Consider the following 15054-nt stretch of genomic DNA (forward strand, 5'->3'; position numbering starts at 1 on the left):
CATGTAGCTAGTCATGTCTGTGGGCCTAATGAGCACGGACTAAGTGTTTCTTGACGTTAAACCTGACAATTTCTCAGAAAAACTATTAAAGAGGAAATTTTGGTCTTGGAAATGCTATGATCCAAATGTATGACTGGGTCTCAGAGTTAGAACTTGGGTGCTGGGTCTTTTTTCTAGAAAGCACAGTAGTCTTTCTTTGATACCCTCCCAGTCATGCCTCTTGAGTTCTTTCCTCTATCCCACTGAGATGGTCGAGTCTTCTTAAACAACTAAAACTCAGAAGAAACCTCTGCAACTTTTCATAAAATTACTATTCAACAAATAATTGCTAGGCACTCCCTTACTGTTTACATAGTCATCTAAATTACAGTGCCAGCCTGCTAAAGTCTTTTTTACATGTTTCAAAAACAAGAGTTCTCAGAAATGAAAAAGAGATATATATCAGAAATGAGAATTAATTAATAATAACTGTATAACTGGAAAATGTTATATGTACCATTAAAACGATCGAAACATTTATTGAGCAGGCCCTATGTCTTAGACATCATAAGGCTCTGAAACAGTACAGAAATATATAAAACATGAATTCTGTCCTCAGGAGTTTACAGTGCACAAAGGAGACATACACACACCAACGTGTAACAAGTCAGATAATCACGAGTAGGGTTAGAAATATAAGCAAAATACTACAGAAACACAAAGGTGGGACAATGCATCCTCTGTGTGATCAGTGGAGACTATCTGTTGAGTCTTCAGTATAAGGAAAGTAAAGTAATTCAACTTTTAGATTGTAATGGAACCTCCCTGTTTTGAGGGTTAAAAATGCCAAGCCACAGACTGACAAAGGCAAAGCAGGGAAAAAGAAAAAAAAATCCTAAGCCATAAAGCTCAAGGTCCATATACTACAATGAGACATTTAAAACAATAATACAGAAAGAATGTGGATTTCCTGAGCCTTATTTGTAGCAGGACTGAGAGGACTGTATGAACATTCTTAGTGGACACGTAACACAGTTACTCAGTTTGGCCTTCGTCTGTACTGCTGCTGCTACATACAGTGATTTCATTTGCATTGAAGAGAAATTAAATCTCTTAGTGTCAAATTGAGACCAGAATAGCATGTCATTGCATCTGATGAAAGAATCCTTACACACATGTTTATTAGTGCATAGATAATAGCAATCTTTTATTGCTGCAGTTCCTCTTGAGAGTCTGTATCTGTTAGATTGAATTTAAAAACTCTAACATAGCTAATTGCACAAACAGGCTGAATACTGTTGCAGAGAACCGCACAGAAAATTGAAACCTTCAGAAATTATGCCTGGTATGGTTAGTTGGCTCCTGTGCCTTTTCCTGGCTGCTTTAGAGTATTGTTCAGAGTTCATCAAAATCATAATTTCAGATTCCTACTGGGAAGAATACTATCTGCAAAACATCCATGTTTGTGTGGGATGGCCTGAATCACAGCTTTATAATGAGTATCCCAGACAATGTTTTCCCCAAAAAAGAAATCTTATTTTTCAAAAGATGATCATTAAAAATGGTTTCATGTGGTGATAGTCATCTGAACTTAGGCAACCTGACCTTGGCATCCATACCCATCCTTCGTGTGTTTCTTAACTTGGGGGCCACCGTGCAAGGTTTGTTAGGCTCTTTTTGTCTGAATGATTAAGAATCTGGGAAATGGTGCTGTTGGGAAAGATGAAAGGTTTGTGACAAGTGATGGTGCAGTATATGGTCCCTTATGGGAAAATTAAATTGTGAAGTCTTAAATATCCCTTTGAACTTGAAGATTCTGTAGTTTGTGTCCAGATATAAAATCCTTAAGGAGGGTAAAGAACAAACACTGAATGGAAATCAGGAGAGCTGAGTTCTTGACTTGGCTTCTGATTAGCCATATGCACTTGAGCCAGTCATTTTGCATTGATACCTCTGCTCATTCATTTATAAAGCAAAAGCTGTTTTATCTCTGAGATGCTATCATTTTATGTGTAATGAACATTTAATAATTTCTGACATTTATGGAGCAATTTCTACATGCCAGAAGTTGTTTCAAGTATCTAACATAACTCACTTGATCTCCATAATGATTTCATGACACAGATACCTTCCTAAGGTTAACTAACATCTTTGTGTCCCTCCTTAAAAACAGAAGAAAATATCAGTACCCATATAGCCAGTAGGTGGTAGAACCAAGATTTGAACCCAGGCAGTTTTGGCTTCAGAGTTTTTACTCCTAACCACTGTGTCATACTGCCTCATGCAGCCTCCTGTGTAGTCCATTAAAAAGCCCAGTTTCGGCCGTCGCTCTCTAACGCCAGCTCCGCCTTTCGCTCGCCGAGCTCCAGCCGAAGGAGAAGGGGGGGTAAGTAAGGAGGTCTCTGTACCATGGCTCGTACAAAGCAGACTGCCCGCAAATCGACCGGTGGTAAAGCACCCAGGAAGCAACTGGCTACAAAAGCCGCTCGCAAGAGTGCGCCCTCTACTGGAGGGGTGAAGAAACCTCATCGCTACAGGCCTGGTACTGTGGCGCTCCGTGAAATTAGACGTTATCAGAAGTCCACTGAACTTCTGATTCGGAAACTTCCCTTCCAGCGTCTGGTGCGAGAAATTGCTCAGGACTTTAAAACAGATCTGCGCTTCCAGAGCGCAGCTATCGGTGCTTTGCAGGAGGCAAGTGAGGCCTATCTGGTTGGCCTTTTTGAAGACACCAACCTGTGTGCTATCCATGCCAAACGTGTAACAATTATGCCAAAAGACATCCAGCTAGCACGCCGCATACGTGGAGAACGTGCTTAAGAATCCACTATGATGGGAAACATTTCATTCTCAAAAAAAAAAAAAAAATTCTCTTCTTCCTGTTATTGGTAGTTCTGAACGTTAGATATTTTTTTTCCATGGGGTCAAAAGGTACCTAAGTATATGATTGCGAGTGGAAAAATAGGGGACAGAAATCAGGTATTGGCAGTTTTTCCATTTTCATTTGTGTGTGAATTTTTAATATAAATGCAGAGGCGTAAAGCATTAATGCAAGTTAAAATGTTTCAGTGAACAAGTTTCAGCGGTTCAACTTTATAATAATTATAAATAAACCTGTTAAATTTTTCTGGACAATGTCAGCATTTGGATTTTTTTAAAACAAGTAAATTTCTTATTGACGGCAAAAAAAAAAAAAAAAAAAAAAGCCCAGTTTCACTCAAAGTGGAGATATCAATGCCATGATATTACTGTTATTATTTATGTAAATAATATTTGTTTAGTATTACACCATTAAACAAATTTATTAAGCAGCTTCTGTATGCCTAGCACACTGCAAGGCTGTCAGGGAATAAAAACTCATGTTCACCTGTAATCCTAGAACTTTGGGAGGAGGATTGCTTGAACCCAGGAGTTCTCAACAGAAACACAAAAATTATAGCTGGGCATGATGGTGTGTGCCTATAGTCTCAGCTACTTGGGAGGCTGAGGTGGGAGGATCGCTTGAACCCAGAGGGAGAAGATTGCCGTGAGCTGTGATTGTGCAAAAACTTACGTTCAAGCTTTAAGAGGCACAGGTGATGAAACAAGGCCCACATATTTGAACTAACTAGAGACTATTAGGAAGTACCATTTTTGTCAAGAAGACAAGTCTAATATGGTTTTAGACAAAGACCTGAATGTACTGCAATGCTTGGCAAAAGTCTAATGAGAGAAGTAAGATGCTAGCTGATCTCAAAGGGTGGGTACATTGCATTTAGATTGGCGCAGAGTAAGGCTTTGCATGTGGGCTGTGCTATATGAGTGAAGGTATAGAAATGGGACTGACTATGGCAAGGAATCTGAAGATGAGTAAATGAATGCTGGGTTTGGTTATAAGCTGGAGACTGCTCAGGGAGAGTATTGATTGATTAACTTGAGAACCAGAATTGGAAGGCGTGGGAATTTGTAGTTTTGAGAAAGTAAAGACAAGTAGAAGTCCAAATACAATATTAGTGGATTTATGTAGTCAAGGATGGGAGGTAGACAGCTATTGTTACATGGACATTATAAGAAGAAGCATTTTATAAACCCATAAACTGTATTACATAAAGTAAAAGTGTTATGTAAAATGTTGCTGAATATTATTGGAGGAAGGTCACTTGGCACCCTTCTGCTGAGCATATTTGATAGAGGAGGTTGTTAGAAATCCAGTGGCAAGGGATTACTGGAGACAAGGGTATAAACAATAAGGACAGGTCTAAAAGCATCAGGAATATGACTGATAAAGGAAAAAGAGAAATGGGACAGGAGTGAAAGACTCAAAGTTTTTGAAAGAGATGATATGGTGAATCTACACACATATGAGGACAAAATTGGCTATTAGTGAGTAAAAGTCTGAAGATGCTGGAGAGAAGAAGGATGAGATCCTAGGAATTGCCCTAAGAGTTGAGGCTGAGATCCGGAGCTTGAGCAGTGGGGCTGGCATTGAAAATGAGAGACATACTCTCTTTCTGACACTGAAGGAAGTTTCAAGGGGAACTATGGGGTGCTGAGTAGATCAAATCAGTTACCTTCAAATTTCCCTATTACATTAGAAAACAAATAAAAAGTGCCTGAGAGAAGGAGATTGGGGATTTAAAAAGACAGCTGGGCACAGTGGCTCACACCTGTAATCCTAGCACTTTGGGAAGCCAAGGCAGGCAGACCACTTGAGGATTACTTGAGGTCAGGAGTTCCAGACCAGCCTGGCCAACTTGGTAAAACATGATCTCTACTTTAAAAAAAAAAAAAAAATAGCTGAATATGGTGGCGCACGCCTGTAATCCCAGCTACTCAGGAGGCTGAGGCAAGACAATCGCTTGAACCTAGGTGGCAGAGGTTGCAGTGAGCTGAGATCATACCACTGCACTCCAGCCTGGGTGACAGAGTGACTTTGTCACACAAAAAAAGACAGGGAATAATTTAGAGACTATATCAGGGGTTAGTAAAAAGTAAATGGGAGCATTGCTGACAGTGGTAAAAGTCAAATGTAAATTAGTATTAAAGCCTAAATCAAGGGAGAGCCATGGACAGGCTAATGATTAGGTGCCTCTTTAAACAGATATTCTTTAAATATTCGTTCAGTTTTTTTAAATGGAAATGAAGTTGGCCCCAGAATGTAACAAGGTCAATTTATATTTTACCAATTATGTTAAAAGTTTTATTTCGAAATCCGGATTTTTGTACCACTTAAAAGTTGGTCCTGAGGATGATAGAAGAGGGATGGGACCCTAGGAGTTGCCCCAGGAATTGAAAGAAGATGAACTCTGTAGCTTCAGCATGATGGGGGCTCAACTGTCCTGACGTCTAGCTAAACTTGTACAGTTGTATGGCTTCGTCTTTGTTACCCAGAAGCATAAAAAGCCAAGTTCATGTATTTGGTAGCTATGTGAAGGTGATCAGGCCATGATATATACTGTTAGGGATTCATTTTGCTCCTCCGGCATGGTAAACCTGCTGTGTTTTGTATGAAAAAGAATTGAATGAAACCAAAATGATAATATTATCATCTGACATTGTGCTCAATTTATGTTGAGGAAATAGGACAATTATACTTAAAAAGTGAGGTTTGTAAAGGGTCTTAGGTGGAAAAAAGGACCTTGTAATGGAAGTAAATAATGGAAATAATAAAGCCTTATTTCTGCACTTCACTCAAAGTGGTGAAACCCCATATGCCAATAGACTATGATGTTAAATATGTATATTGTAATACTGAGAGTAGCCACTAAGAGAACTGTACAAGTGATATACTCAGAAATATTACATAAATCAAAATAGTTTTTTTTTTTTTAAAAGTCCAAGTAACCCACAAGAAGGCAAGGGGCCAGCAGGGGAGTGATAGGTTGGAGGTGGGGAGGTAGTCAGAGAAATGAGAAGTTGAGAATAAACAGAAAACAGGTAACAAAATGTCAGGCTTAAATCCTAAAATACCAAGACTTATTCTAAATGTAAAATTGATCTCAATACACCAATTAAAAGACAGAAATTGGCAGAGTGGATAAAATACCTAAGTCAAATGTATGCTGTCCATCGAAACTTCCTTCAAACATGACATTGGTAGATGGAACCTAAAAGGATAGAAAAGTTATACCTTGCAAACACTGATCAGGAAAAAAAAAAGTAGTATGTGTGTGTATATATACGTGTGTGTATATATACACATATACACACACACATATATATATGTATCATATCAAGTAGACTTAAGAGAAAAGAAAATTACTAGAGACAAGAAGGACATTACATAATGATAAATGGATCAATCCACAAGAAGACATATTAATCCCAAATGTGTGCACCAAACAACAGTGCTTCAAAATACATGAAGCAGAAACTGATAGAGGTGAAAGAAGAAATAGACAAATCCATAATTTTAACTATAACATATAAGCTATAGTTATACCCAACACTCAGCAATTGATAGAACTATTAGACAAAAAATAAGCAAAGATATAGATGAATTAAACAACAGGATCTAACAGACATTTATAGAATGTTCCACCCAGTGACAGCAGAACATACATTATTTTTAAGAGCCTATATAGCATTCACCAAAATAGGCTATTGTGAGTCATAAAGCAAACCTCAACAAAAGTTTTTAATGAAATAATGCAGAATGTATCACTTGACTATGCTGGAATTAAACTAGAAATCAATAATAGACAACAGCAAAATCTCCAAAAACTTGGAAATTAACAAACTTTTACGTGATCAGTGGGTCAGAGAGGAAGTGTCAACAGAAAAGAAATATATACAATTGATAATAAAAATACAACATTTCCTATTAAGAGAATGACAAGAAGCCACAAAGTGGGAGAAAAAAATTCACAAAACATATATCTGTTAAAGGACTTGGGTCCAAAATATACAAATAACTCTTAAAACTTACAACAAGAAAACAACCCAATCATACTGGATTAGGATGGACTCCAAATCCAATGATTGGTGACTGATATGGTTTGGATTTGTGTCCCTGCCCAAATCACATGTCAAATTGTAATCCCCAATGTTGGAGGAGGGGCCTGGTGGGAGGTGATTGGATCAAGGAGGGATTCCTCCCTTTGCTATTCTCATGATAATGAGTTCTCATGAGTCATGGTTGTTTGAACATGTGTAGCATCTCCCCCTTCTCTGTCTTCCTCCTGCTCCAGCTGTGTGGGACGTACCTGCTTTCCCTTCACCTTCCACCATGATTTTAAGTTTCCTGAGACCCCCCTCAGCCATGTTTCCTGTACAGCCTATGGAATTGTGAGTCAATTAAACCTCTTTTCTTCATAAATTAGTTTCAGGTATTCCTTTGTAGCAGCATGATATCAGCCTAATAAAGATGACCTTATAAGGAAAAAGAGACATAGAGAAACAGACATAGACCCAGACCCAAATTTAGTGAAATCTGAATGAACTCTGTGGTTTGTACCAATGTCATTTTCCTGGTTTTAATATCATACAATAGTTACAGTAGATGTTACAATTGGGAGAAGCATCCCTGTACATTTATTTTACAACTGCCTGTGAGCCTATACTTAATTGAAACTAGATGTTTTTAAAAAGAATTAAAGGTAATGTAATGGCATGTGATGCAAAAAATGGGCACATGAAATATCCAGAGCATTCAACCAGATGGCAGCTAAAAATGTGGACCATCTGCCTTCATGGAACTTTGTACTTCGGACATCTTTTCATCAGCAAGACCATGCCATTTAAATGTTTTCCCAGAAGTGGTGCTGAGCTATGTTCAGTGGCCACATGGCTCTCTAGAATCAGGAACAATGAATTAGGATGGACAACCAGGAGTAAAGATGCTCTTCAGGAAATCATCTTAGGACTGGGTAACCGCCCTACACCCCTAGGATTCAGTCAACCTTGGAAATCACTGGAATCCTTAATATAATCTACAAACAATCCAGCATTCTCTGTTTTGTCTGAAGATATATTTCAGAGTTTGCTTTAAGAAAAACAAAAGCAATGTATTAAAACGCTTTTTTTGAATATATGTATATTTGCTGGATCACTAGTTCTTGCAGCCATATTACTGAAATTAAGGGGCTATGGCATAATACGAATTACTATAATTCTAAACCCACTAACAGTTTATAGCTTATCCATTTCTTATACTATCCCTGTGAGGAATAATTATATCAAGCTTTATTTGTTTACACCAAACAGTGAAAAAATAGATATATTTATTCATATTTTCTCCATTGGATTAGCCAAGTCTACTAGGGAGCAAAAATACTAAATTCACATGCCTCCTTTTTTATGGTAGTAATTGGAAAGTTATGGATATGATCCCATTTTCTGAAATGTTTAAAAATGACTGTATAAAATGATCTTAGTTATTTTCAGAACTTAAGTAATTATATGTATTGTTTAGTTTATAGGGAGTTATGTTACTTTTCCAGATTAATAGGCTACCATCGATAATGAAGAACAAGTAAATCCTGCCTTGTGAAATGCTGTCATTTTAAAATTTGCCTAGGGAAAGATTCATTATTGAAAGATTCCTTGGTTTATATATAAATTGCTTTAAACGGCAAACTCCCCTAGCATTTAAAAATAGTCCATATATAAAAATTCTGTCAATCCGTAAGCATATCAGTTGTGTAAAATGAGATATATATGGTCTGATACCTCAATTTATGGAACTTTCTCTTGAAATGCAGTCATTACTCACATCAGTGCTTTAAATGCCATTTTAGCAAACTAAAAGAAATTAGTGTACATTTTGAGTAGTGAAAGTGACTTAGGAAGAGGAAAGAACAGGGTCCAATGAGTTTGAAATGGTGTTTACAGCTGGATATTGTTCATAACTTTTGGAACTGTCTTGCTTCCCCTGTTCATCAAGGTGCTGAGCAGAAACATTAAAATCAACCCAAGAAGTATACTGAGTAGGTATATGGGAGAATGGCATATTGTTAACTTCTTGATAAAATGTCTCAGTATGTAAATACTTGTGAATTATTGTTAGTTTGTATTACTGTACTTACACCATTTGATTGCCCCTGCATCAAACTGCACACTCATATTTACTTCAAATGCAGGGACTAACTCTTATATCCCCCACAGCATTTAGTAGGCACATAATAGATGCTTATAGTTGATGGACACAAAGCATATTCAACTATTAAAAGAATAGAACTTTTGTTGCTTCTTCAGTTTCCAATGTCTCAAAGTTACCCTTTGCTTTTGACCACAAAGTCTACCCCTCCTTATGGTGGTTTCCTCAGGTGTCTGTGTCCTCCCTCCATTGCATTTTCTCCTCCCACGTCTACTCAGTAACTGGAGCCTTCCTCCTTTTGCTGACCCTTGACTACAAGGCATTTCCATCTTTTGGCTTCCCAATATGTCATGCCTTCTGTTATTGCCACCACAGCCTTCCATTCCCCAGCTCTCATTTCCATCCTAGGACAGCCTTATTGTCCCATCCCTGGGATGAATAAGCATAATTTATATGCCTTTTTCTCCATTTGTTGGTATGGATAATTAAGTGACCTTCAACTTTCATTCAAAGTTAACCGTAGCACTGAAAGCCAAAAGGATAAGAGGAGAGTGAGCAAATCAAGTCCAGAGAGGTGTATTTCCAGTGTGGACCAGTGACTTAGTATGAATATCCAGGAGTGAGGCTTCCAAGAGAGCATATATGTGTGCACTGGTGAGGGGAGGAAGGGTTAGGGGTGGGAATTGTAGTAGAGGCTTCCTCAGGCCAAAGAAAACATTCCCAGAGGGTCTCTATTCTAAAGAAAAATTTTCTTTTCTCTGATTTTTTAAAATGTAGATGTCTTCGTTATATATTTGAACCTGTTTTTAAAACAGCTTAGTTTTAGATTTATTCTTCAAGATAACTTGTACCTATGGACATCGCCAACAACTTACAAAAATTAGAGAGACCAGTTGACTCTCAGTAAAACTTCTCACCTGGTCCATGAGCATCGTCGTCTCTTTATTTGGATTCCATAAGCCAAATGTTATCTTAAAATTGGCAAATATAGTTACATCTCTGTTGAACATATTTTTCTCCAGAAAATGTTTGGAGTACAAAAACGACATCTAGAGGTGACTGTCAATATATCTTTTCTTTGCACATACTACATATTTGTTGTCGTGTTTTAGAAATATTTTGGGAGAAGTTTGGGTAACAGAACTAGCAGTGGCATATATTGAATTCTTCCTCACAATAACTGAAGGGATGTACTCCTTTTGCAGATATAACCCTTTCAATCCAACTAATATTTATTGAGTTTACTAAATGCTGGCACCAATGATACCAAGATCAATCAGATGTAGCTCTTATTACTGAATGGCGTACATGGAGGAGATAAACACAGTAACGTCCACTCTGTGTGGTGAGTGCTGTTGGAGAGAATTAAGTGGTGAGGTTATAGAAGAGGAATTATTCACCCATCTGCAGAGGGCTTGGGGACGAAACAGTGTCAGTAAAGCACTCCTGGAGGAGGTATACCAGGGGAGGTGTTCCAGACAGAAAATAGCTGAAGTAAAAACATGGAATAGAGCAATAGTATATTGTGGTCTGAGAAGTACGTATAATTCAACATTTCAGGAGGGTAAAGTGGGTGGTAGATAATGATGAGAAATAAGACTGCAGGCACAGTCAGAGGCCTATTTACCCACGCTAAGGAATTTGGAGTTGGAGGCACCAGGGGTAAATATCTTGTTTCAAAAAGTGATTACATGAGGATTTTTACCCAGTTCTGTTTGTCTCCAAAGCCATGATTTTTACATTAAACCATATTTACTTCATAGACGTTCTTCAAATTAACCATTTACCAAAGATGTAAGTAAGTTATAAGAAGAAAAACAATACGAATTTGGAAAATACTTAAAAGCATTATTTGGAAAAAGCCAGTGTAGTATCTCTATTTTCAATTTGAACTTTGAGTCCAATCATTAGACATTTTCTAGTCCCATATTTTATACCATACCATGCACTTGCTTCTGTTAACTATCATTAATAGTGAAATGACAAACCTACCAGCATCTAATACTGGGGTTATACTGGTGGGTACCCTACAACAGGCGTTTTGTTCTTTGGGTATCCAGCCACTACCTTCAGTAGCTGACTGACAAAGATGTGAATCTGAAGCCACACTACCTCAAGGGCACCTCTACCAAGACACATCTGCTGGGCCTAATGAAAACAGAGTTTTTTCTCAGCCCTAGCATTGGAGATTGACATACCCTCAATGGATGTCAGGGGAGACCCAGTCGCTAAGGATGACTCTCCTGCCCCTAACCCATTAGCATGTCCCAAAAAGAAACAGGAGACCACTTTGCCTTGTATAACAGTCATGCTGCCTCAGAAAAGCTGGCAAGTCCCCTCTTAATGACCCCATGCTCTTTCCTAATGTGAACGATGTTCATGCTTTTTCATCAAATCTTTTAAATAGAAAGGGTGCAGAGAAAGTCAACTATAATCACTTGGTGCAGAGCAGAGTGCAGGGAGAGAGAGCATTTCATATTCAAGAAGAAATTGTCCAAGCGGTAAATGTCACTGTGGCGAGTTCTGTAATTGGAGATAGTAGAGAAGCACTGGACAGCTGAGGAAACTCCAGAAGGAAAAAAAAAAAAAAAAGGAAAACCTAAGAACAACATAAAAGAGCCTAAAATTTACACAGAATCAGAAAAAGACTTCTGAACAAAATAGCACTGATGGTGCTGGGAAACTTAATTAGTGCATACCCCTTACAGCAGGAGGTAGGTAGAGGAACTGTTATTTTAATGAAAGATCATTTGGGGAAAAAAAAAAAAATTTGTCTTTCTCTTTAAAATTTTAACTGAATTCCCCAATTAACAGAACAGGGAATATAAATTTCTCACTAAGAACAAGTGTGTTTTCTTAAAATTCCATGTTATGATCTGTCACAGGTGAGTGGGTGGCAAGTAGAGTATTGTGGTTAACTCCTGGGATGGAGAAGGGGTAGGGGAATCGATATTATTAGGAGAGGGATATAGAGGAGGCTTCAGTAATTTGCAGTTTGAATACTGCAAACTTTAGTTAAGTAGGAGGAACTAATGTTTCTTGAGTTATTCCTTATACCTTTATAAATGCCTAAATACTACAAACATTTCATAAACTTTTAAAAGTGAATTGGAGGTTCAGGCAATATTTAGGGAAACGAGAAGGAGCAAAAAAGAGATCAGAGGGGCAGAGGATGAGAGGAAGAGGAGAAGGGAGAGAGAGAAAAAGAGAAGGAATGGTTTTGAACCTAGTGAGCTTTTGGAAAGGTTAGGTTAAAGGTCACATCTAACTAATTGATGTGACACAATTAGTTAGATGTATGAATGAACCTAAACCAGCTCTAAACTACTCCCCTTTGGGGACAGAAGCAGATGCCTTTGCCAAATTCAAAATGAAATCCTATATCTCTGAAGACCCCTTTCTTGTGTTACTGTGTAATTTACATGCAAGTTGTCTGCATAGTTAATCGCCCTCTGGAGCATCTGGTATTTATCATCAAAAAGCAGCTTGTTGAGAGGTTCTGGAGAAGCTCTTCATGTATCCTGGGTTTTAAACCTTCTTCTACAAATCTGTTTCTTTAAAAGTTAAAGGTCTTGCTGAGCACAGGGAGGATGTGGTAGTAAGTAGTAGGGAGGGTCATTCATAACTTGGGATGCTGCTAATGTGGCCTGCATGATTCAGGGCCAGAGAGGTGAAGATAAAGGAACTAAGCATTACAGCTAAAAGGGGTCTGAAAATCTAGTCAGATTCCTCAGTTTCCACATGTGACAGTAGCTTTCGCAGGGAACCCCAGCCACCATGACTGAGCTGAAACTGGAAGCCAGGTTTTTAAAGTGTCATTCATGGTTGATTTAGGGTTTTGGTTTTCTCCCACAAAATGGAGAAAATGGAAAAATTCTAGATTATCCATGTTAGAGGGATGATGAATTTGTGTAGATGATATTGTTCAGACTCTGTGAGTGGGACCAGCACCACATTGGACTGGCCTAGGGAAGTCAGGATTCTGCCTTCCAGGTAGGCGCTCCCACATGTTGGTGACCTGGAACATTTCTCTGTGTTCATTCTGGAGATGCAGATCTGGGTCCCGTAGACTCAGACTTTTGCAGGACGCTAGGATGGCCCCTTGTTGCTTCTCATCTGCTACAGTCTTCCTGCCACTGTGGCCTACGGGTTTGATTTAGAAATTCAGAAGACTAGAGGTGAACAAATAGATAAAAGGTTAGAGAAGTGTTTCTCCACTAGGGCAAAGCCACAACTTTTCATGTTATTTAGCTCTTATTATTCTAAATTTTAAATTGTTTTTTATTCTTTCACTTACCATGTGTAACTTTCACTTTTCACTTACACATGGTAAGTGAAAAAATACAAAACAATTTATTTATTTTTTATTTTTATTTTATTTTTTGAGACAGAGTCATGCTCTCTCACCCAGGGTGGAGTGCAGTGGCATGACCGTGGCTCGCTACAACCTCTGCCTCCTGGGTTCAGGTGATTCTCCTGCCTCAGCCTCCTGAGTAGCTGGGATTACAGGCGCCTACCACCACACCCGGCTAATTTTTGTATTTTTAGTAGAGAGGGGGTTTCACCATGTTGCCCAGGCTGGTCTCAAACTCCTGACCTCAGGTAATCCACCCGCCTCGGCCTCCCAAAGTCCTGGGGTTATAGGCATGAGCCACTGCGCCCAGCAAAAAAAAAAAAAGAAAAAGAAAAAGAAAAAATTTTAAATTTAGAATAATAATAAGAGCTCAGAAAATGACAGTAATTAAACAACGTTCACATGGAAAAGTTGCCCTTGATGTATCTTGGGATAGGGTGGGTTTTCCTTATTGTTTTTCTTAGCTCCTTTTGTTAATATTTATTTTAGTGCCTTAATGCTACTAAACAAAAAATTCAGAAAACATTGTAGATGTCTTCCTTTTTACTCTGATATTCTCCAGCTTTTCATGCATTTGCAGAAAGAAATAGATTATTAATTTCTCAAGGTTTAGCAGCTTGTTTATTTCCATGTGTAATACAAATAAGCATAATTAAAGGTTAATTAGCAAATTTGCAGTAATCTGAATTAAGTGTACTTCAAATTTAATTTACAAGACCTGACAAGTTTGTGAATAAGTTAATTCATTTCTAATGTATTTTAATATACCCAAACCACAAAGCATCTTATAACTTTGTAAAAAGAGTGTGCACAGAGGAATGAGCACTAGATGTGAATTCTCGAGAACTGGGGTCCAGGCTCTGCTGTATATTGGCCTGAGCAGTTCTCTTAACTTCCCTGAGTCTTGGTATCCTGTTTTGTATAAAGGGGGGCCTGATCCTTCTTCTGCCTGGCTGGCAGAGCACCATGAGACTCTGGAGAAATGACATATGTTAGAGATATTTATAACCTGGAACATAGGGCACAGTATGTTTTGTTTGTGACATTGTTTGTTTTTGTTTTTGTTTTTGTTTGAGACGGAGTCTCGCTCTGTCGCCCAGGCTGGAGTGCAGTGGCATGATCTCGGCTCACTGCAACCTCCACCTCCCAGGTTCAAGCAATTCTCCTGCCTTAGCCTCCCAAGTAGCTGGGACTACAGGCGTGCACCATCACGCCCAGCTAATTTTTATGTTTCTAGTAGAGATGGGGTTTCACCATGTTGGCCAGGATGGTCTCAATTTCTTGACCTCGTGATCCACTTGCCTCAGCCTCCCAAAGTGCTGGCATTACAGGCATGAGCCACTGCGCCCAGCCTCTGGCATTGTTTTTAGAATAAAGCATGTATTATAGTTTTCTTGAAAAGTAAAGATTTCCAGAAAAGGAATTGGGAAACTCTTTTACTCTCATAATCATAAAATATGGAGGTTTCCTTCCTCCAGGTTGGTTAGCTTCCCTCTTGATATGGTTTGGCTTTGTGTCCCCACCCAAATCTCACTGGATTGTACTCTCACAATGTGGGAGGGACCCGGTGGGAGATAATTGAATCATGGGGGTGGTTTCCCCCGTACTGTTCTCATGGTGGTGAATAAGTCTCACAAGATCTGATAGTTTTATCAGGGGTTTCCGCTTTTGTGTCTTCTTCATTCTCTCTTTGCCTGCTGCCATC

At 38.6% G+C, this 15054-nt stretch overlaps 2 protein-coding genes across 2 annotated transcripts in view; both read left to right on the forward strand.

The window, feature by feature from the left end:
• Nucleotides 1-15054, forward strand: part of THBS4 (thrombospondin 4) — a 90156-nt gene that overhangs the window by 812 nt on the left and 74290 nt on the right. Inside the window, exon 2 of the mRNA XM_023214941.2 lies at nt 7149-7245. The gene's annotated coding sequence lies outside the window, so the exon portion shown is untranslated. The remainder of the gene's footprint in view (nt 1-7148; nt 7246-15054) is intronic.
• On the forward strand, nt 2320-2847 carry LOC111544435 (histone H3.3). Its single transcript, XM_023214945.2, has one exon. The coding sequence runs from the start codon at nt 2389-2391 to the stop codon at nt 2797-2799; it is 411 nt and encodes a 136-aa protein (XP_023070713.1). The 5' UTR covers nt 2320-2388; the 3' UTR covers nt 2800-2847.

Source organism: Piliocolobus tephrosceles, chromosome 4 (assembly GCF_002776525.5).
Source record: "Piliocolobus tephrosceles isolate RC106 chromosome 4, ASM277652v3, whole genome shotgun sequence".
In the NCBI taxonomy this organism is placed as follows: domain Eukaryota; kingdom Metazoa; phylum Chordata; class Mammalia; order Primates; family Cercopithecidae; genus Piliocolobus; species Piliocolobus tephrosceles.

What these genes read in the sequence shown, in the direction of transcription:
- LOC111544435 (XM_023214945.2), top strand. Translation starts at nt 2,389, where the DNA reads ATGGCTCGTACAAAGCAGACTGCCCGCAAATCGACCGGTGGTAAAGCA.